This window comes from Sorex fumeus, unplaced genomic scaffold, assembly GCF_029834395.1.
Source record: "Sorex fumeus unplaced genomic scaffold, SorFum_2.1 ptg000048l, whole genome shotgun sequence".
Classification (NCBI taxonomy): domain Eukaryota; kingdom Metazoa; phylum Chordata; class Mammalia; order Eulipotyphla; family Soricidae; genus Sorex; species Sorex fumeus.
This window is the reverse complement of record NW_026606105.1, coordinates 2417559-2440430: the sequence shown is the minus strand read 5'-3', so window position 1 is coordinate 2440430 and position 22872 is coordinate 2417559. Positions and strand designations below refer to the sequence as shown.

General features: G+C 44.0%; 1 protein-coding gene across 1 annotated transcript in view; it reads right to left on the bottom strand.

The window, feature by feature from the left end:
• The window catches only part of TPK1 (thiamin pyrophosphokinase 1), a 428537-nt gene that overhangs the window by 177485 nt on the left and 228180 nt on the right, over nt 1-22872 (bottom strand). The window contains exon 7 of the mRNA XM_056124023.1: nt 2015-2161. Coding sequence (XP_055979998.1) covers nt 2015-2161 — 147 coding nt within the window. The remainder of the gene's footprint in view (nt 1-2014; nt 2162-22872) is intronic.

Genomic DNA, 22872 nt, shown 5'->3' with positions numbered 1-22872 from the left:
CAGAACTTAAACTAGTTCTCTAGTCTTATCTCCTGGCTTCTACCCATGGCACTTGAAAGAATCCACCTGTCTACGTGCGACACCTCTGCACTCCTCAGTCTTTCCCAAAGAAGTATCTATTTATTCATCTTAGAATATTCTGCTGGAAGATAAGTGCCAACAGTATATGTATTCCTTGACTTTCAAGTCCTTGAAGGACTTCTGTTTCTGCTGCTGGCTGTCTCTTCTGTTCCTACAAAGGCACCTGGCAATAGCAGTTACTCAACAGTCTATCATGTTCTTTGCTGAACTAACTGAGCATGTAAGTACAAAAGCCCTGTGCAACACCCCTCTCCCCTTCTCTCAGGGGCAGGGACCCACACTCAGGGGTGCTCGCGGGTCACTATAAACTAATGCCTTGAAGGTTACTCTTAAGCGTTGTTTGGGGGACCAGGCGTGCCAGGGATTGTACCCAGGCCCGCATGCAAAGCATGTGCTCCAGCTCTTCAGTCCCCTGTGAGATCACTGTTAACTCAGCTCACACCCAAACTACCTCATCGTTCTTCACCTGCTTAAGGGTCTGTGCTTGACGTGTATGTTTTCATAAATGTCTTTCATGAGACACTGTAGCACTGTCCCGTTGTTCATCAATTTGCTCGAATGGGCACCAGTAACGCCTCCATTGGGAGACTTGTTGTTACTGTTTTTGGCATATCAAATACACCATGGGGTGCTTGCCAGGCTCTGCCATGCAGGCGGGATACTCTTGGTAGCTTGCTGGGCTATCCGAGAGGAATGGAGAAATCGAACCCAGGTCGGCCGCGTGCAAGGCAAACGCCCTATCAGCTGTGCTGGGCTGGGCTTTCATGAGACACAGATGGAAAAGGGACCCTCTTCCTAATCCTCAGCTGCGTCGCTGTGCGGAGACAGGGGGTGGGTCGTCCTTGATTGTTTACAGACTAGATAAACTGGCAACCCGCAGCTTGAACACAATTTTTTGGCTCCCTCTCCACATCACCCAGGAAGTATTCCAGAAAAAGCAACAAAGCTAAGAAATGCCAAGAGTCAGAAAATGAATCCCAATTGATGAATGGTGAGTTTGCATTTTATCTAGACTTCATTCAAAAAATGAAAAAAAAAATTTTAGACCTGTCACAGATGGTATAGAGCTCAACTTTATTTATTTATTTATTTTTGCTTTTTGGGTCACACCCGGCGATGCCCAGGGGTTACTCCTGGCTCTGCACTCAGGAGTTACTCCTGGCGGTGCTCAGGGGACCATATGGGATCCTGGGAATCGAACCCTGGTCGGCCGTGTGCAAGGCAAATGCCCTACCCACTGTCCTATCTTTCCAGCCCTAGAGCTCGACTTTAAGGAGTACGTTGCAATGAGAGGCAGAAGAGACTTTGAAAAAAACAGACTTTCCTCCTTCTTTTAAAGATATGGCCAAATAATTACTCTGCTAACTGAATTTCACTGGGTTTTTCCTAAACCTTGCAAACTAAGAATTGTGATCTAAGTTGCACGATGAGATGAGAAATGACATCATCATTAGAAATTTATTCTGAGCCAGTGGAAATTAATGAGCAGGCCTCTTATCAACCACCAGAGCTAAAGATTTGCTCAGCGCTCAGCAAAATCAAATCCAGTTTCCAATTATAATGACACCATTGAAAACATATGAGGATTCCATCAGAAATATTTCCCAAGCTGTATGTTTCCTCTGTGGAGATTTTCCTCCGGTGGCATTCGCGTTCGAAATGCAAAACTGCTAAATTGAATTTTCAGTCAATGTAATTAAAAGCTACAAGATTTTTGTGTTTTTAATTTGGGGCCCCATAAAATGAAAACTCCGAGGGCGTCTCTGCGACAGTTTTCCTGCTCAGTGAGCCGGAGCAGGGGACTTAAAGGGGCCTTAAGCCAACAGGTGAACCAAGGGGTCCCGCCTCACACAGCTGTGCTGAGGTACCCAAGCCCAGAGGAATGCTAAAGACAGATGCAGGAAGCGGATATCTGAACTCAATTCTCACTTACTGGCTGGAGCAGGTAGATGAGAGATTCCTCTTGGATCATTATGATTGGCAAAGGGGTGATGGTGGTCGCTTGGAACAGGGTGTTCACAGAGGCCATGATCTGGTCAAAACGTCCAGCCAGTCCACCCAGGGTCACAATCACATCGACCTGAGCAAGAAAAGAAAACTAGGAGTCACATGCTTCCAGAATGATGCGTTGATTTAGGAGCAGAAAGCTCTGGAGCCCAGCGGGTGACACTCCACTGTGTTTGACACACTGCAAAGACACGCTCAACACGGCCGCAAATCTGAGGGGGGAATTCACTTGAGACCTCAACGTCACGTGAGCCTTGGACAGTGCAGGCAGGCTGCAAGACGAAGCGTTTTGAGGGCAGATATCCACTCTCTTTTCCACTTGGAAACTGAGTCCATACTCCCCTTAAAATTCTGCATCCGTGTCCTTTCTCCTTGGAAGTCTTCCCTGAGATGGTAAATGGTGTTGTTCTATCACCCATACATGGGCGCATCCTTCCTGATCGGCAGTATCCCTCTGACTGTTTTTGGCGGGGGGGCGGTCACCTCACTGTGATTCGAAAACACGGAGGATGTGCTATCTTTCAATGGAACCAGTCAGGTTCCTTAAATTTACTTCTTCTATACCATTTCTATTTTCACTTAAAAGATTGAACAGAGGATTGTATAGAGAGGAAGGTGCTTGCTTACATGTGATCAAGTCAGGTTTGTTCCCTGACATACATACGGTCCCCCGAGCCTGGCCAGGAGTCATCCGTGAGGACAGTCAGGGGTAAGCCCTAAACATGACCAGTTGTGGCCCCCAGACCAAAAATAAATTAAAATTAAAATTTAAAAAAAAGAAAAACTCTAGCATTTACATCCAGGAGTTTAGTTTATAGTTTGCTGCAGGTTGACTTTAGGTTGACCTTGCGACCACTCACTACTTTCGGACTAGCTGGAGTGATAGCACAGCGGTAGGGCGTTCGCCTTACAAGCGGCCAACATGGCCGACCCGAGTTCGATTCCTCCGCCCCTCTCGGAGAGCCCGGCAAGCTACCGAGAGTATTCGATATGCCAGACACAGTAACAACAAAGTCTCCAATGGAGACGTTACTGGGCCCGCTCGAGCAAATCGACGATCAACGGGAGGGCCTTTACCTTACCTTTACCTAGCATTTAAAAAACTGAAAAATAAAATTCTAAGAAAACATCTACAGCAGAAACCCATTTTATTGACCATACGGTGAGCAGGTAGGGTATCTGCCTTGCACAGGGCTGACCTGGGTTTGATTCCTCCACCCCTCTCAGAGAGCCTGGCAAGCTACCTAGAGTATCGTGCCGGCATGGAAAAGCCTGGCAAACTACCTGTGATGTATTCTATATGCCAAAAACAGTAACAACAAGTCTCACAATTTGTTGTGAGACGTTCCTGGTGACCGCTCGAGCAAATCGATGAACATTGGGAGGACAGTAACAGTGACAGTGACAGTGACCTCGGATAGAGCGACAGAACAATGGGTAGGGTGTTTGCCTTGCAAATGGCCGACCTGGGTTCGATTCCTCCATCCCTCTCGGGGAGCCCAGCAAGCTACCAAGAGTATCCCACCTGCACGGCAGAGCCTGGCAAGCTCCCCGTGGCATATTCAATATGCCCAAAACAGTAACAACAAGACTCAGAATGGAGACATTACTGGTGCCTGCTCGAGCAATTCAATGAACAATGGGAGGCCAGTGCTACAGTGCTACTGTGACGGAAAAGGTCTGGTTGCCCTGCTACTAAACCATGCCAGTGGAGGAAGAGGACACAAGGAAAGGAAGTTTCACAGGCCATAGGGCAATGCACACCTGCTGGAACCAGCTCATCTTTGGAAGAGTCGTGGATAAAGGACACGAACAGGGAATCTAGCTTCAGAAAAGGCTGGCCCAAGCTGGTGGGCACTGGGGATGGATAAATCCCCTGGAAACTGGTGTTCCAAGGCACACTCCAATGTATTTGGAAGAAAGATACTGGATTCAGAGCTTGGTCGATGCGCTCTGGGCCTTGCACAGGCTTTAGGGGAAAGGATGAGATATGGGGAACATTCTCTATGATGTCAGCAGCTCAAACCCAGAGGAGCTGGCTAATTTTAATTTTGAAATCAGCTTTTAATTTGATTGGATTCGTTCCAATTCTACTAGAAATAAGGTAGAAAGAGCTGAAAATGGCATTTAGATTTTCAGTTTTGAAAGCATACGTTTTTTTAAAAAAAAGCTTTGTTAAGTCTAGATCTTGAAGAGATTTGCTTCTAGAACGGCTAGACTGCAGCCAAGTATACTGACAGCGCTGGTTTAGAAACCAGGGGACAGTGGCCTCTAACTCTCCATTAGGCCAGAAACTAGGTTTCACCAGCACACTTTTATAATCTTGGTACTCCACAGCCTAAGAAAGAAGTAGATTAACTGCAATGCTGTATTGATACATGAATCAGAGTAAATATATGAAAGAACCAGTAAATTTTGGAACAACTTTCTTATTCTGGAACATATCAGAGAATAGGAGAATGGTGATATTTAACTTAGGATGAGTACCTGAAGTGTAGTATTCTTTTTTTTGGGTCACACCTGGCGATATTCAGGGGTTACTCCTGGCTTTGCACTCAGGAATGACTCCTGGCGGTGCTCGGGGGACCATATGGGATGCTGGGAATCGAACCCGGGTCAGCCGAATGCAAGGCAAATGCCCTGCCCACTGTGCTATTGCTCCAGCCCCCAAGAGTAGTATTCTTGGCAGGCAAGCCCCACACCTACAGAATTTAATCCTATTTTTGAGGCTTTTTTTTTTCAGCTTGTGGCCAGAGCAATAGCATAGCGGGTAGGGCATTTACCTTGCACACGGCTGACCTGAGTTCGATTCCTCCGCCTCTCTTGGAGAACCCGGCAAGCTAACGAGAGTATTTTGCCTGCACAATAAAGCCTGACAAGCTACCCTTGACATATTCAATATTCAAAAAACCGTAACAACAAGTCTCACAATGGAGATGTTACTGGTGTCCACACAAGCAAATGATGAACAACGGGAGGACAGTGCTATGGTGGCCTATGATGACCATGTACCAAATAAGCCAAGGAATGGGATGAAGATGAAAACATCCCTGGAAAGGGGTGGTGTAAGGGCTCAGATTTCACAGGTGATACAGCTCAGGAACTCAACTTCAGGGATGGACTTTGAGACTCAACTCCAATGACAAGGGAATCAAACGCAAGAATGGAAAAAAAAATGGGATTGGACGAAATTTAAAAGACTTTTCATAGAAAACAAACAAATAAAACGGTGCTTCCATAAAAGGCAATCAAGCTATTGGGGTAGGGCATTAGCACATCATAAATCTTGACAAGATCCAAAATACATAAAGTGGGTACATAACAACAATAGAAATTAAGCAATCCAAAGAATGCGTGGGCAAAAAAAGACATTTCTCTGAAGATGTGAAGAGGGTCACAGACACATTTTTTAAAAACTGCTCAACATCACTCATCACTGGTTATTAGGAACGTGCAAATCAAAACAAAAATGAATTGTCACCTTATATCAGTGAGGATGAACTATATCAAGAAGATCTGAAAAACAGCTGGTGAGGATAAAAAGAAAAAGATTTTGTGCACTGTGAGTGGGAATGTAAACTGGCATAGTTAGAAAACAAAGATAAAGAGAACACACTCTTACACAGACACACTCACAAGACCACACAGTCTCCAAAACCCCATCCAGAGTGAGCACAGTGCCAGGATAATCTCTGAGCACTGTCAGGTGTGGCTCAAGAAACAAAAAAAATAATAAGAGCAATCAACAGTAAAGACAGCAGCCTAATTCCAACATCCAGGCCTGAGAGACAATACAGGGGGAAGGGCACTTGCCTTGCACCAGATAACGCAGGTTCGATCCCCCTATTCCCTAGGAGCCCTGAACCCTGGCAGAGGTGATCCCTGAGTACAAAGTTAGGAGTAAGCATTGAGCGTAGCCAATGAATAAATAAATAAATAAATAAAATGAAATGTAACTCCAACATCCATTCTAGAGAAAGCAGGGGTGGAAAATAAAACAAAATGGCGCTAGTTATGCTGCAGAGAACTGCCATCCGCAGGGAGAAGTGAGATTTCTGTTCCCTTCAGATGTGAAGAGGCTGCCAATGAGGAGATCTGAGCAAGGATGGACCCCAACCTCAGAGCATGATGCAAGGGAGCGCCCGCTTAGGAGGCTGGTAGCCTACTTATTCTGTTATCTGCTCTCCATTCTTATAAAAGTGGAAGCCCATTTCTGAAGATAATGAATGTGTTTCTTTTGCTGGTTATGGGTTAGGAATTATAATCCTTAAGAGTATTGCTGGGGCCAGAGAGATAGCAGGTGAGGGAACCTGCCTTGTACAGGGCCAACTCAGATTTGATCCCTGGCACCCAATATGGTTCCCTGAGCTATCAGGGGTGCCCCCTTGCAAACAAAGCGATTACAACAACAACAAACTTGTATTACAAACTCACTGGCCTGGTAGCTTAACTATTTTGAATAATCTACCTGTACACACAAGGAGTCAGCACATAGCTATTTAGTCTATGAAATATAAGACATGCATCCCTAACTAATTTTATATATCTTATTCCCTCAGATTCGGGTACTTTTCAGGAATTTTCTTTTGTAGATGAGGGGAAGTAGGTTGGAATAAGGGATGTCTCTGGCTTGTCATATACGGACATGTCTAGCAAAAAAGAACCCCAAAAACCTGCACCCTAAAACACTGGAGGTATGGCTATGGTATGAGGAATAACTTTAATGATGTGGTCATGTGTTCATATTCCAGTCCCATGACTTCCTTGTGTCGCAAACAGTTTGGAGAAGGACTGTATTCACTCTTAGTTTTCAAGGTTCATTGTATTTTGAACAGTGAGACTGTCTGGTTTCCACTGGAAGAGGTTAAATAACTGTGTCTGTTGTTTAGAAAAGAAACAAAAAGCAAGGCTTTACATTATTTGCTTTAATGGAATCATGCCAGGACTGGTTGAGGGATATAAAGCAACAAAAGGTGAAGCAATTTCATTTTTCTATTACGGCAGCAAAAACCTTTGCAGTAAACAAATGACATGTTTTTCTCCATTTGTCCTCAAAAAGACTTAAGACAGAGAACAAGGAAGCTCACAGCAGGGAGGGCGATTGTCAGCATATTTTAATTACATTTGCTTTCCATAAATTGAATTCTGGGGAAACGTAAGTGGACAATTTCTTTGTGGGACGCTCTGATAGATAGGGTGACCATCCAATTTAACAGACAAACCGAGCCAATTCTGAAAGTAAAGGGGGACATTATGAATAACCGCCAAGATCAGAGACAGGAACCAGACTACCCATGTAAATCAAGATGTGTTTGCCCTAGCGTTTGTGAGTGACAACTAACATCAACCGAGCCAATGGAACAAAATTAAACACTAGGCTTCCCCTGCTCCCCCACCCCCCAAATAAATGAGACATTATTCTTCACAAGCCTCCCTGTACTTCCAAACATACACTGAACAGACTAATGAAATCAGTCCAATTGCTTGATGCTTTCAATTTAAAGATGGAAGAATCAATGCAGGTAATAGAGGAAAGTCATTGAGAGACTAAAAATGAAATGAATTTAAAATTAATAGAAAGCATGTCTTAATCAATATAGTAAGATAATTCCAGTGACTGACGTGAACTGCAATGAGACAGCATCCCGGGTTTGATGGGTTCAGGGAATGCCAAACCAATCAGCAGAGACGACCCCTGGCTTAGTTCTTGGCTGCTGGGAGAAACAATACTCCAAGGATCTCATTTTAATTGCCACTGAATATATTGTAAGCCTGTTGGACTAAGAAGGAAATGTCCCCCTCAAGGACAGGATAATAAGGTTTCTCTTTACACCTAAAACATCTAAAACAATTAATTTTTTCTCAAATAATTCTTATTCAATTCGTTCTTAATATAGGTGACACCCTTCTCCTTTGGCATTCCACCGGTGTCCCACCTGGCCTATAACCAAATCTTTTTCCATTTGATGGTGGGGGCAGATCTCCTACATCTCAAATCTGCTCATTCTCTTTAAAATAGGGGTTATAATAAAGTAACAAAATAGGGAGACCAACACCCAAGAATGGCCGAGATTAGTACCAGGAATTTTATTCCATGTCTTGGAGGCCAGCCACACATGCTAGGGGAAAAGGGAGTTCAGATAGAGAAGGGAGCACCAAATAAAGGGTGCTGGGAGGATCCTCCCAGGATGGGAGAAGCATACTGAAAGTAGACTATAGACCAAACATGATTGTCAACCATTGCCTCTTTTGCAAATCACAACACCCAAAAGGAGAGAGAGAACAAAAGGGAATGCCCTGCCACAGAGGCAGAGTGGGATTGGGGGTGGCGGCGTGGGGGGTGGGAGGGATACTGGGATCTGTGGTGATGGGAAATGGGCACTGGTGGAGGGATGGGTATTTAATCATTGTATAATTGAAACCCAAGCACAAAAATTTGTAAGTCTACAACTGTACTTCATGGTGTCTCACTAATAAAAATGAAATAAATAAATAAATAAATAAATAAATAAATAAATAAGGGGTTATAGTTTAGATCCTGACTTGCCATCAGTAGAATAGCCACAAAGGAAGTAAAAATCTAATTTACTTCCATGGGCTAGAGAAAGAATGCGGCAGGGAAGACTCTTGCCTTCCAAACAGCCGACTAGTGTTCAGCCCCCAGCATCCCTTTCAGTTCCCCAAGCACCTCCAGGCATGTGATCTCTGAGCGCAGATCCAGAAAGTTTGTTTTTAAACATATTATTAGAAAGTGAAAAATGAAAAGGAAAAAAAGCAGAAGAGACCAGAGAGATAGTACTGAGTGGGCAGGTACTTGTCTTGTACACGGCTGACCCAGGTTGTATCCCAAGGTCACCATAGTGTCCCCTGTTCACCTCTAAGAGTACTCCTTTAGTACAAAGGCAGACAGAAGTCCTGAGTGCCACTAAGTGTGCACCCCCCAAAAAAAGGAAAAGAAAGAGGAGGAAGGAACCTATTCATAAATGAAAAATAAGTAAATGAATGTAAAATTCTTTGCGTCTGAGCGGATGAAGGAGGAGGCAACAGCGAGGATATCTGTGGGGACTCCTTGTGACTGGGAACTTCCAAAGTCCCCTGGGGTTTCCTGGAAAGCTCACTGAAGAGCATCAAGCCCAGGAGACTGGTAGAAAAAAATCCCTGATGCACTGGGTGGCACTAGTCAGAGGATGCATGAGGAGAGGCTGACCCATGCTATCAGACCATGTGGGCTTATGCTCTGCTGGTCTGTCAGAGGGAGGGACATAGATCCCGCGCTAACCCACATGTGTAGAGGTTTTAGTAAACCTGTCCATTGTCTTCCTGAAGCTCCGAGGATGACAGACCAGGGAAATATCTTCCAAGGGCAATAGGGCAATGTCTCCAAAGGCCATACATGCTCAGACTCATATTTATAATCTCTGTTACTTAGCAGAAAGGTTGACATAGACATATCAGATTATTTTTTAAGCTGGACGATTACAGTTTTCATGCCTTAATCTGGCAAAAAAGATTAATCACTGTAGGGCTAGAGATAAAATGTGGCTGAACATCAGTTCAACGTCCAGCAACTCTTCACTGTCTGCCATGGTTTATGATCTCCTGAGCACGACTAGGAGAGATCCCTGGGTAAAGAGCCACAAGTAAGTCCTGAGCATCACTGGGTATCACCACAAGCCAATAAAAAAGATGGATTATCATCAAGTATAAAATTCAAGCCCATTTTCTATTTCTTTTTTTTTCTTTTTAATTTTTATTAATGAAACACCATGAGGTACAGTTGTAGACTTGCAAATTTTTGTGCTTGGGTTTCAGTTATACAATGATCGAGTACCCATCCCTCCACCAGTGCCCATTCTCTACCGCCAATGATCCCAGTATCCCTCCCACCTCCTCTCCCACCATCCCACCCTGCCTCTGTGGCAGGGCATCCTTTTGTTCTTTCTCTTTTTTGAGTGCCGTGGTTTGCAAAAGAGGCATTGAGTGGCACTCATGTTCGGTCTATAGTCTACTTTCACCATGCATCTCCCATCCTGGGAGGATCCTCCCAACACCCTTTATTTGGTGCTCCCTTCTCTATCTGAGCTGCCTTTTCCCCTAGGATGTGCGGCTGGCCTCCAAGGCATGGAGTAAACCTCCTGGTACTTACCTTGGCTATTCTTGGGTGTTAGTCTCCTCTCCTATTTTGTTACTTTATGTTCCCCAGATGAATGCAATCTTTCTATATCTGTCACTGTCTTTCCTATGTCTTGCCATTTTCTATTTAAGGTCCCATTTTTCTCTCATATTCAACATGGTGCAAACAACAAAAAAATTGTTCCTCAAAGAATGTTGTAATTGGTTCTTTATTACACTCAGCTGAATTTTCACCTTCAAGTATTTATAAGGGTTTCAGTAAAACAGACCCCCTATACAGTACAGGTAGCAATGTGTATCAGTCTGGTCTCTGCAGAAAATAAGACTTCTCCAAATACTACAAATTGATCTACCATACTATCCATCAACTCCCCTTTGACCCAAAGAACACAAAACCGCAACCTCAAAAACGGTTCATGTACACTGATGTTCATTTTACAGCTATTCACAACAACCAAGATGTAGAAACAATCCAAGAGCCCCACAAGAAATGCGTGAAGAAGGAAAAGGCGGTCTGAAGACGCAGCGGACTGCTGCTCAGCTCTATGAAAAGATAAAATTTCATCTTTATGCAACAGCATGGTTGGAACTGGAGGGGGCCAGGAGGTTAGGAGGAGAAATATGAAACTCAGATCATTTCACTAATTTTGTGGTACAGCGAAGCAAAGAAAAGGATCACACAAAACCAAGAGAAGCAAACCTGTGGCCTCAGACCACAGGTTTGGGGAGGAAGGAGTGTTCTGATGAGCTAGTTGTGCAGTAGATTATAGTGGAGGGAGCATGGAAGTTTGGTGGTGGGGAGCAGAATGGTAACATATACCTTTGATGCGAGATCATGCTCATAGAACACAGGCAGGAATGTAAACCAATGGTATCTCAATAAAAGACATACACAGAAAAAAGACTTCCTACACCTCAATTTAGGCCATTTTTGTTAAAATATCTTATGGCTTTCTATTCAAAATTATTACTCTATAGAAAACCTTACCTATATATCAAAATCCATAACGAAAATGGGGAGGGAAATTTGGACCACATTGGCCAGTGCTCATGGGTTACTCCCAACAGTGCTTGAAGGATAGTGCAGTGACAGGAATAGAAGCAGGGTTGGCTGCAAGCAAGCCAAGCACCTTGACCCCTGCACTGACTATCTCTCCAGCCCTACAATTCAAGTCTTCATCTGGAGACGAGACTATCCATCGCTTTAGCCGGAACAACCTTTCTGAGGTTGATGATCGCTGGGACTTTTTTCCCTCCTCAGAACTCTGGAGATACACAAAGTTTTGCTTTGTCTGCTCTTACCTTATTTTATAATCCCTGAAAAGGCTTTAATTCCAGGTACCCTGGTCACAACAGAATATAGAACAATTACTGAGTTCATTCCCAGAATACTGAAATGCATTTTTTGATTTATTTATTTATTACTGCTGGCAGTAATAAGGCAGTTCTTCTGTTGTTCTGAGTACTAATATTTGCTGGCTTAACTAAACTGTAGGCTTTAAACCTATCAACGAGAACCTGAGAAAGGCAGTATTTTCCCTCACATAAATAAAAATGTCGAGATAAGATACATAAAAATGCAAAAGTATTATTTTCATTTCCTATTGTAAATATACAATGATGGCGAGAACAATTTTGTGAGTATTTCCCATCTCTCTAAGCTGAATGTGGTTGCCAAGGAGAGTTGGACAGAATAAGTAAAGCATTCACTTATGAGTTGTTTTTTTCTAAACATGGGTTTATTCTATTATCTCTGCAGAAAATTAAATTCTTCAAAGAGTCAGGAATACATGAATAAGTAAAATTACATAAAATCATGGTGTGTATAAATAAATAACAAGGATATTATAAAGTCTACTGGTGGTGATTACCATCTTCAAACCTCTTGTGCTATCAGAATATGAAGGTATTCTGGGGAAATGGGGCTCAGAGTCATTATTCTTTTTAAATTATGGGGGTTGTGGGAAATTAAAAGATGTATAATTTGTGGATCAGAACACCCAGATCTCCTAAGATAGCATCTTCAACACAGCTGGTTTTCAGCCTAAAACTGAAAAACGAAGTATGATTTATATCATATTCAGGAACAATTAGCTCTTCCGAAGTAGAGTTTGAAAGGTCATTATAATTTATTCAATGTCCAGAGAAGTGAAATGACTGGTTGATGAATTAAAAATTTCAAATCTACTCTTTGGTCCATTCTTTGAACACACCCAGCAGTGCTTGGGTGTTACTCTAGAATCTGTGCTCAGGGGTTATGCCCAGTTGGTGCTTGGAATCCATTCAGTATCAGAGATCAAACTAAGACTTCCCATAGGCAGAGTACGTGTTCACCCCACTGAGCTATGTGTCAGTCAGGTCCCCAAATCTACCCCTTTTCACCTTCCTTGACCTTCAAAATGAACTAGAGGAGTCAGAGAAATAGCTTAAGGGGCTGGAGCACATGGCTCGTCTAAATGGGGCCCTAGATTCAATCTGTGGTACTGCACAGGCTCCCAACAACACTGCTGGATGGAGCCTGGTGGCATCTTCATCCTCCAGTAGAAAACAAAACAAAACAAAAAAAAGAGAAACATAAACACATAAAGGCACCAAGTACTCTATTTCTAACATGAAGTCCTACCAGAGATGGATGATAGTTGAGACACTCAATTGTCACTCCCCCCATCTGGCCGAATTGGGTTCTGAAGTACGAAGGAATGTAACCTTAAGCTACTTCTTTAGGGACTGCCACCAACTGTTCTAAACTATCTGCACACAGGCACTGCAAACCAGCTTCTTTCCCAGATCAGTATTTCTGCCCTTGGGATCATTTCTGATAGCAGTTATCCTATAGTGCCTTATCTTGATTCTTTTTCATCAACCAATATCCCTTTCTCTGCTTTGGCTTCAAATAAGTCTGAGCTGCACAGATTCTTGGCCAAAATGATGAATGAACCACGGAGGGCTCCATGTCTGAATGGATTAAAATCAGCAATCTGCTGGACTTTGTGTGCGGTATTTTCCCAAAGTGTAACGGTATAAAACTCTCCATTTTTTTATTGACCACTTTTTAAATAGGTAGTTATCAGACTTGCTGCACTAAAATTCTAGCGTCTTGCAATCTGGTACAATATAAATAGTTTATGTTAATTATCCTCTTTCCATGGACTTGTCTGGGAAAATAAAGAAATTTTTATTGCAAATCCTACACTTGGTCATTAACATTCCAGCTTCGAGGTATGCATGGGGCCATTTTAAACAAGGCTGCTGGTGACATTCACTCTTACCTCAAACCAATTTTTTGCAATGTAAATTAGATTCAGTTAATACATGTATAAAAACAGAGCTAAACACCTAATTATTTACCAATAAAATGTATCTATCTGATATATGCACTCCTCTGCCAAGAAGCAACATCAATTCGGTTCTTCAGATATGAGTTAAACTATAACTAAATCATTTCATTTTTTTTTTCAGTCTGATGGGCCACACCTAGTATTGCTCAGGATCACTCCAAACTCACGGTTCAGGGTCACTCTAGAACTTGGGGGATTGAACTTAGACCTCCTGCATGAAAAGCATGAACTGCAGCCTCTTGAGATGTTTCTATGCCTCAGCAAATCACATTACTACCTAGGGCTAGAGAGACTGAACAGTGAGCAAGGCACTTACTCAACATGTAGCACACTTGGTTCGATCCCCAGTACTGCACATATCAGGAGGAGTATTAGGAGTGATCCCAGATCTCCTTATCTGAAATCAGCCAAGTGTAAAAATAGGTGTGGTCCACACACACACACACACACAATTACCATGATGGACAATCATAATTATACTGTGGGTATATCATCTGACCTGGTACAAGTTATATGCCCTACTAAGGGCTATGCAGGGAGAGGAAAGGGGATTTTATAATCCCCAAGCAGCCTCGCACTGTTCTATGATCCGTGCATTTCTCTTACATGAGTCTCATCACACCATTTCTTCCCCCAGCTACAGCCTGCGCATCTTCACAATGCAGTAACTCAAAATAAAATCGTGCCGTTCGCAGAAGGTCAATGCATCTTCTAGAGATGCTCGCCACACCAGCCCTCGCTACGGTTCTCGGCATTAATAAGAAACTTTATCTGGCGAGTGAGTCATCCCACTGAGACTCCCGGTAAGCAGATAAACTTAACCCCTGTCCCCATGCCTACAAAAGCAGGCTGTGCCCCTGGCGGGGATGGATTAGGCTGGTGCCCCTCTGAGGCGGGGAAGCTTTTTATATCTGGAGTCGCCACCTCTCTGGAATCACTTCAAAGCACTGAGTGTATCTATTTTCTCTGGCTGCACAAGCCCATAAAAAAGACGGCTGATCTGTAGCAGAAGGAAATAAAAAAAAAAAACCAGAGATGTGAATTTCTCTTTTGAAGGTGTCTCCAACATGATGTAGACTGTCTGCTAGTTCATTTGGTGCCCAGAATCTTTCTCTTCTTCAGGCTTTCTTGTCCGGGACATATTTGTTCTCCAACCTGCAGGCTTTAGTTGTGCTGGCAGGCAGCAAAGAGAATAATGTTGGGTCTATATGAACGAACAAGAGGGGTTTTGTGTAAACATACTTGAGTGCAGCTCTACTGACTGCAAGGACATGTGTTCGAGTGCACGAATGCACACGTGTGAGCCTGTACCTGTCGTGCTGGTTTCTAAAATGTCATACAAGTACCGATTTAAGCTTAAACGCATCCATCTGAGGTAGATAAGCCCGGGCAAGGAGGAAGAGGTGTGTGTCACAAACGCACGGCAGCATCTCAGCTATAGCGCTGATGTCGGAAGCTGATGTCGGAATTGTAAGGGAATTGCTTTCGGTATTGCTTCAAAGGCGTCGCCAAGAGTTATTCTTGTCAAGTTCGCAGGAGTTGTGGCTTGTGAGACTTTGTCTGCACAGTTGTGGTTTTTCAAGTCCTCGGTCTCAGCAAGAAACAGAGCACTTGGAAAAATAGGGAGGTCCAGGAGTCATTAAGAAGCAATCAACGAAATAAAAAAAAAGACGATAGGAGCTGTATTATCTGTAACTGCACATTACATGCATTCCCTCTCCTGCCCCAGAAAACAAAGAGAAAATCCAAATGTATATGTATATACAAAATAAAATATTAATGGGTATCTCCAGGGATACCCTCCCCCTAATGCCCCATAAAACCTTTAGCAATTAGGGGACAGGAGCATGCGGGCTGTAGAATAAGCCTTATTAAAGTTATTGGGACCAGAGTGATAGTACAGTGGGTAGGGCGTTTGCCTTGCATGCGGCCAACCTGGGTTCGATTCCCGGCATCCCATATGGTTCCCCAAGTACCGCCAGGAGTAATTCCTGAGTGCAAAACCTGAGCATCGCTGGGTGTGACCCCAAAGCAAGTCATTGTCACTGTCACTGTCCTCTCGTTGTTCATCAATTTGCTCAAGCGGGCCCAGTAACATTGTGAGACTTGTTACTGTGCTGGGCATATCGAATATGTCACGGGGAGCTTGCCAGGCTTTGCAGTGCGGGCAAGATACTCTCAGGAGCTTCACTTCATATCTCAAAGTACAGAGGAACTATTGTTCTGTAGCTGAAGTGCCCCCGTGCCTGGCTGTCCTTGACGGGGCCCCTTGGAAGAGAGCAGGTTGAGTTTCCCTCCCCACCCCGACCAGGACTCTGGCAGCCGAAGACCTCCAGAACCAGCCACCACCATGCTGAGATCACTCTCCACATGCATGAAGGTACCAGCAGAGGAACAAAGGCATGCGGGTCCCGGGGCTGAGATCTCCAAGCCTGCTCGGATCGGGACTGAGCCACTCCACCCAGATCCTCCAAATTCCAGTAGGCAGGGGTCACACCCACCAACTGGCTCCCTGGCGTCATGTAATCCCATCAACGGCCAAGACTCAGAGACTAAGACTATAAAACCCACCATTTGCGGCCACGGCCACTGCCCACACAGCAGAGTCTGGCAAACTCCCCGTGGCATACACAATATGCCAAATACCAGTAACAATGATGAGTCTCATTCTCCTAACCCTGAAAGAGCCTTGAATATGGCACTTTTTAAAAAATCTCAGGGCTAGGACTAAGGAGACGTTACTAGGGCCTGCTCGAGGCAATTGACGAACAACAGGGTGGTCGTGATGTAAAGCTGAAGCGCAGAAAACAGAGGCTTGAACGCATTTTAAATAGCTTCCTAGTCTCATGCATTCCAGAGCCAATTGCTTGAACACCTGAAGGCTGATCTCAGGACCTGGTGACCGGAGCTTTTAGGAGTGAGCACTTCATTGCCACAAATGCGACAGACAACTGAGATGCTGAAGCATCTGATGCCTGCTGCAGTCTAAATATGGTGCCTAGTGGAGTCTATTTGCAAGCAAAGGTTTGCCATAATGTCCACTAGAATTTGCACTGATGTCACCGAAAGACATATTTGCTGAATAAATTACGGGGAAGTGATAAGAGACTCTTGACAAAGTCTAGTGAAGAAACAGGATGTGAACTACAGTAAAAGAACAAGGTGGAGTCAAACAGAAGGGGAGCCACCCATCACTACTTTATATTAATAATCAAACAGAAAGCAGGAACAGAATCTGGAGTACAGAACTGGGAGTGGAGAACACAGAGTGGACACAGGAGATATGGTGACAGTGAAAGGAACCAGGGCTGACGTAAGGGATAGGGTGTCAGAAAGACTAAGGTCATCCTTGGTTCCTCCCAGGGTGAGCGATAGAACACCATCGAGGGAGGGAAGAAATAAAGAGGAAATGAGATTTTGTGAGGAAGACGATGAATTTTGTTTCAGACACTGAAAGTCCTCTGGCCTTCAGGTGAGCAGTCAGAAATATGGCTCTGAGGTCTAGGATTAGAGGTATAAATTTGAGAGTTAATGGCATGAAAGTGATCGCTGAAGTCCAAGGAAACACGATGAAGAATAAAAAGCAGGTGAGACAGATTAGTAGCAGAGCAGCAGCAAGCTCAGGAAGAAGAGGAGGAGGAAGTGGAGGAGGAAGAGGAGGAGGAGGGGGAGGAAGAGGAGTGGAGAGGAGGAAGCAGCAGGAGGAGGAGGAAAGAGGAGTGGGAGGAGGAGGAAGTGGAAGAAGAGAAAGAGGAAGAGGAGGAGGAGGAAGGAAGGAGAAAGAGGAGGAGGAAATGGAAGAGGAAGAAGAGGAAGAGGAAGAGGAGGAGAGAAAAGAGCTTGAACGGTGGGGACAATGCAGAAAGGAAGAGCATCACCATCACCCGCTCTATTTCGAACTGTCCTTATTTAAAATCTCTCTTCACATGGAGACGCGCTGTTTGTGCTTGGAATTTTCACCCGCAGAATGAAGCAGGACTGTTTCACAGCCTGTGGCCACAGTCATGCATTTTTGGTGTTCATCCCTTCATTAGTCAATCAGCAATTACTGCTTTTTACACATCACACATTGCAAAATTGATGGAAAGAAAAATAGAAAGAAATAAAGGAGGGAAGGAAGAAAAGAGATAGGAAGGAAGGAAGGAAGGAAGGAAGGAAGGAAGGAAGGAAGGAAAGAAAGAAAAAGAAAGAAAGACAAACAGAGGCTAGAGGGACAGGACAGTATATAGAGCATTTGTAGTTGCATGTGGCTTACCTAGGTTTGATCCCCGGCATCCCATATGGTCCCCCAAGCACTGCCAGGAGTAATTCCTGAGTGCAGAGTGAGGAGTAAACTACTGAGCTAGGTGTGACTCAAAAGAAAGCAAAGAAAAAAGAAAAAAAATGTTATCTTCACTGCCAGAAGAGACAGGAATCAAAGTAGTTGAGAAAATAAAATATCAAGAGCAACTGTTCTATGCAATAATTTTTGGCTTTTCTTGGGTCACACTCGGCGATGCTCAGGGGTTACTCCTGGCTCTGCACTCCGGAATTACTCCTGGCAGTGCTTGGGGGACACTATGGGATGCCGGGGATAGAACCACCAACACCCTACTCGCTGTACTATTGCTTCGGCCTTCTATGGGATTTTTTTTTCATATTTTATTTATTTATTTTTAATTTTTATTAGTGAGACATCATGAGGTACAGTTGTAGACTTACAAATTTTTGTGCTTGGGTTTCAATTATACAGTGATCGAATACCCATCCCTCCACCAGTGCCCATCCTCCACCACCACGGATTCCAGTATCCCTCCCACCCCCCAATCCCCCCATCCAACCTTGCCTCTATGGCAGGGCATTCCCTTTTGTTCTCTCTCTCTCTCTTATTGGGTGTTGTGGTTTGCAAAAGAGGCAATGGGTGACAATCATGGCTTGGAGGCCAACCACACATGCTAGGGGAAAAGGGAGCTCAGATAGAGAAGGGAGCACCAAATAAAGGGTGTTGGGAGGATCCTCCCAAGATGGGAGAAGCATGCTGAAAGTAGACTATAGACCAAACATGATTGTCACCCATTGCCTCTCCTATGGGATTTTTTAAGGAAACAGTGTTCATGGCAGCTCGGTCACAGGCTAGCAGAGACAGAGGTCAAAGGCTTGGAGCACAAGCCTCACATGATTGAGACCCCAACATTGCCTTGTGTCCTTTTCATCACTGTGCCTTCAGGCCTGCATGCCTGGGCCAAATATTGCTTGCAGCAACCTGGGGAACCCCCTGAGTGCAGCTGGGGAGCTGTTCTTTACCAAAAATTAGCAAGTGGAGGGGAGGGATTGGCCCATAGCCATGGGGTGCTAACACATAGCTCTATGCTCTGGGGTCAGTGCTTAGCAAAGGCTGGGGGACCATGGGGTGACAGGGACTGGACCCAGGCCTCCCACATGCAAACCACCCAGTCTGCCCACAGAGCCATCTCTCTCTCAGCCCAAACTCTCTCTTGCCTTGCTAGGGATCCAACTCAGGGCCTTTCACATGCAACACGAGTGTCATTCGACTCAGCCACATTCCGGGCCAAGGAAATTCTTCTGTGTGGGGGAGAGGAGGAGTTCTCCAGAGCTATTCAAGAGGTCTAAGTGTCCTGTAATAATTGAACCCTCTGGTGCTAGAGATGACACAGGAAAATGAGATGCTTGGGGCCTCCAAGGGCCTATCCAGAGGTGTATTGGGGACCATGCATCTCAGTCACTGGAGTATCTCCATCCCCTCAAATGTTTTTTAATTTAAAAAAATTTATTTTGAATATCTCTTAAAATTAAACATGACTTTTTGCAGGAAATTTTGTTTAACATAAAAGTCTGTATAAACAATATCAGCAAGTGAAGTAACAAATTTTATTGCCATCTAATACTATGGAATACCCTAAGCAGATCCATCTGGCTATTCTTAGGGTCAGAAATCAAGATTTATCCCTTTCATTCTGAACACTATATTTTTAGATGCCTTCAGTGTTTTCCACTGAATCCCAGGATTTAGAGTTCAGGTATGTATCACGGATTCAGACAAAAAAATGTATGTGCTCTCTGAAGACTGGGTCATATTATATCAGATAGCATCTTCATCATATATTATTCATGACTCAGTTATAGGCAAATAACATGGTTCATCTCTAACAAAGTATCCAAAGGTCACAAGTACTCGAGAACCCTTTTTGCAGATGCAAGCCTGAGGGTTAAATGGTTAAAATTAGTTAAAGAAATAAGCTAAGATGATCCAAGGAACTCCTTTTAAAACTAAGTTCATGGTTTTATAGCAAAGTCCTTGCCCGCAAGGACAAATCTTAACAAGTTCAATGAAGTTCTGATATGTCACATCGTATAGTTTCCAACATATTAAACACTCAAATGTGTACAATTTGTTTACATTATAATGAACGTTTTATAGTATATGTTAATAAGACCTTACTAGAAATTACTGATTGCAAGATCATTTTTTGACATAAGTGGAAAGATAAAAACGCTCAATTTCATAAATCCAGTAGAGAAGTAAAAAGATATTCCTGATACAACTGACATATATTCTATGAAGAAATCCGTAAAGTTCCTCACCTTGGGGCCTGAATGACAGCACAATGGGTAGGGCACTTGCCTTACATGCGGCTGACCAGGGTTTGAACCCTGGCATCCCATGTGGCTCCTGAGCATTTACCTCTAGGAGTAATTTCTGAGTGCAGAGCCAGGAGTAACCCCTGAGCATTGCTGGGTGTGGGCCCCCAAACAAAAACAAACAAAAGAAAGTTCCTCATTCTATAGCTTGGAGACGGATATCTGTAACATAATTATGTATTATTTTCTTATTTTCTAATCGTGTCCTTTTTCTTTCTTTTAAAACAGGAAATTAAACATAACAACGCACTTCAGATGAAAAGTCAAGTTGGGACTACAAAGCTAGGACCGCTGGAAACACACCTGCCTTGCATGAGGATGCTTGAGGCTTAACCTCCAGCACCTTATGTGGTCCCCTGAGCAGCACGAGGAGTCATCCCTGAACACCAAGGCAGGAGGAAGCCCTGCATCCCGATGGGCATGCCCGGCCCTCCTCCCCATTAAATAAATAAATAAATAAACAAGTGCAGATGTCACTTCGACTATACTTTTTGGCCTCTCCGGGGTATATTCCCAGGAATGGTATTGCTGGGTCAAATGGGAGCTCAATTTCTAATTTTTTGAGTCATCCATACTGTTTTCCAAAAGGGTTCAACCAGTCGGCATTCCCACCAGCAGTGAAGGAGGGTCCCTTTCTCGCCACATCCACACCAACACAGGTTGCTTTTATTCTTTTGAATGTGGGCCAATCTCTGTGGTGTGAAATGATATCTCATTGTTGTTTTGATCTGCATCTCCCTGATGATTAATGATGTAGAGCATTTTCTCATGTGCACTGCAGCACTGTTTACAATAGCTAGAATATGGAGAAAACCTGAGTGCCCGAGAACAGATGACTGGTTAAAGAAACTTTGGTACATCTACATAATGGAGTACTATGTAGCAGCTAGAAAAAATGAAGTCATGAAATTTACATACAAGTGGTACAACATGGAAAGTATCATGCTAAGCGAAATGAGTCAGAAAGAGAGGGATAGACATAGAAAGATTGCATTCATCTGGATAACTTAAAGTATCAAAATAAGAGACTAACACCCAAGAGCAGCTGTGATAAATACCAGGTTGTTCACTCCATGGCTTAGAAGCCAGCTTCACACTGTAGGGGCAAAGGCAGCTCAGATAGAGAAGGGAGCACCAAATAAAGGGTGCTGGGAAGATCCTCCCAGGATGGGAGATGCATGCTGAAAGTAGTCTATGGACTGAACATGATTGCCACCCAGTGTCTCTTCTACAGACCACAGCACCCAAAAGGAGAGACAGAACAAGAGGGAGTGCCCTGCCACAGAGACAGGGTGGGATGGGGGTTGGGGGGGTGGGAGGGATACTGGGATTGGTGGGGGTGGAGAATGGGCACTGGTGGTGGGATGGGTACTCGATCATTGTATAACTGAAACCCAAGCACAACAACTTGTAAGTCTACAACTGTACCTCATGGTGTTTCACTAATAAAAAAAAAATAAACAAACAAATAAACAAACAAAAGCCAAATCAGGGAAAGTCACAGACACTGTGATTGCATCAGCTTTAACAAAACCACTTTTACTCCCGTCTGAGCACCACCCAAGGTTTGGAGCCTTCCCTGGATCTAAGCGTGCCTTCAAAACACCACACGCTGGGCCCTGATGCTGCTGGCTCCTGTCACACGAGGTGCCACTTTCGTCACCTCCTTCCGTGGCCATGCCCCGAGTCAGTGCCCACGCCCTCACCCTTCAGCCCTGCCTTTCTGAGTCGCTTTGTGCTTCGGCCAGTTTGGCACTAAGAACCAGGAGCGTTGGAGTGTTGGAAAGCTGCCCCCCAGGGCCTCAGACTTTCCTGTATGCAAGGGCAAAGACAAGACAAAAATCCCCCCTTCCCATTACTCTGCCCTCCCCCCGTCACACACACAAAGTCCTACGGCTGTAGGGGAGGGAGGGTTTTCTCTTTGGTCCCTGGCTTCAGCCACCCCAGTGGACTGACCAAGGCATGGTAAATCTTGTTTTGCAGGCCAGCCTCATGTGATTATCCTCTGCCCCCCATTTGGTGTCTCTCTCAGTTTTAGGCTTATTGAGCTTAAGTTATGATTCTTCACCCGCAGAGTGTGGGATGGAACATCATACATTAGAGACAACATCAGCCAGATAAGACAGGTGACACACGCAGGATGGCACTGTGAGCTTTCAGTAACCTTCAGTAAGGGTACACTGGGAAAACTGAAACACAGTGGCCAGGATTTACCAGGGTTTTTCTTTTACCGAAAGAAACTCGAAAATAGCTAGATCTGGACGAAGCAGATAACTTGCGTTCTGTTTTCATTAAACACATTTAATTGCCAGTGATTTATTTCTGGAAATAGCACCACACTTATGGGACAGCTCAAGCTAACAGAGATGAGAAACACTCGCTTTATTACTTCTCTTGAGTTTGCACAATGAACTACTTGCCAATTAGGACCCTTAACAAGGCTTTCCTACTTCTTTAACTTAGGAGAACATCCTAGATACAAACCTTGATAAAGTTCTGCTAGGGAGCTGTATATTTGTATTAGGGAAAAAACAAAACAAATCTCTTCAAAGATTACCTCTTCTAGTAACAAAAGAGGAGACTAACACCCAAGAATGGCCGAGATTAGTACCAGGAATTTTACTCCATGGCTTGGAGGCCAACCACACATGCTAGGGGAAAAGGCAGCTCAGAT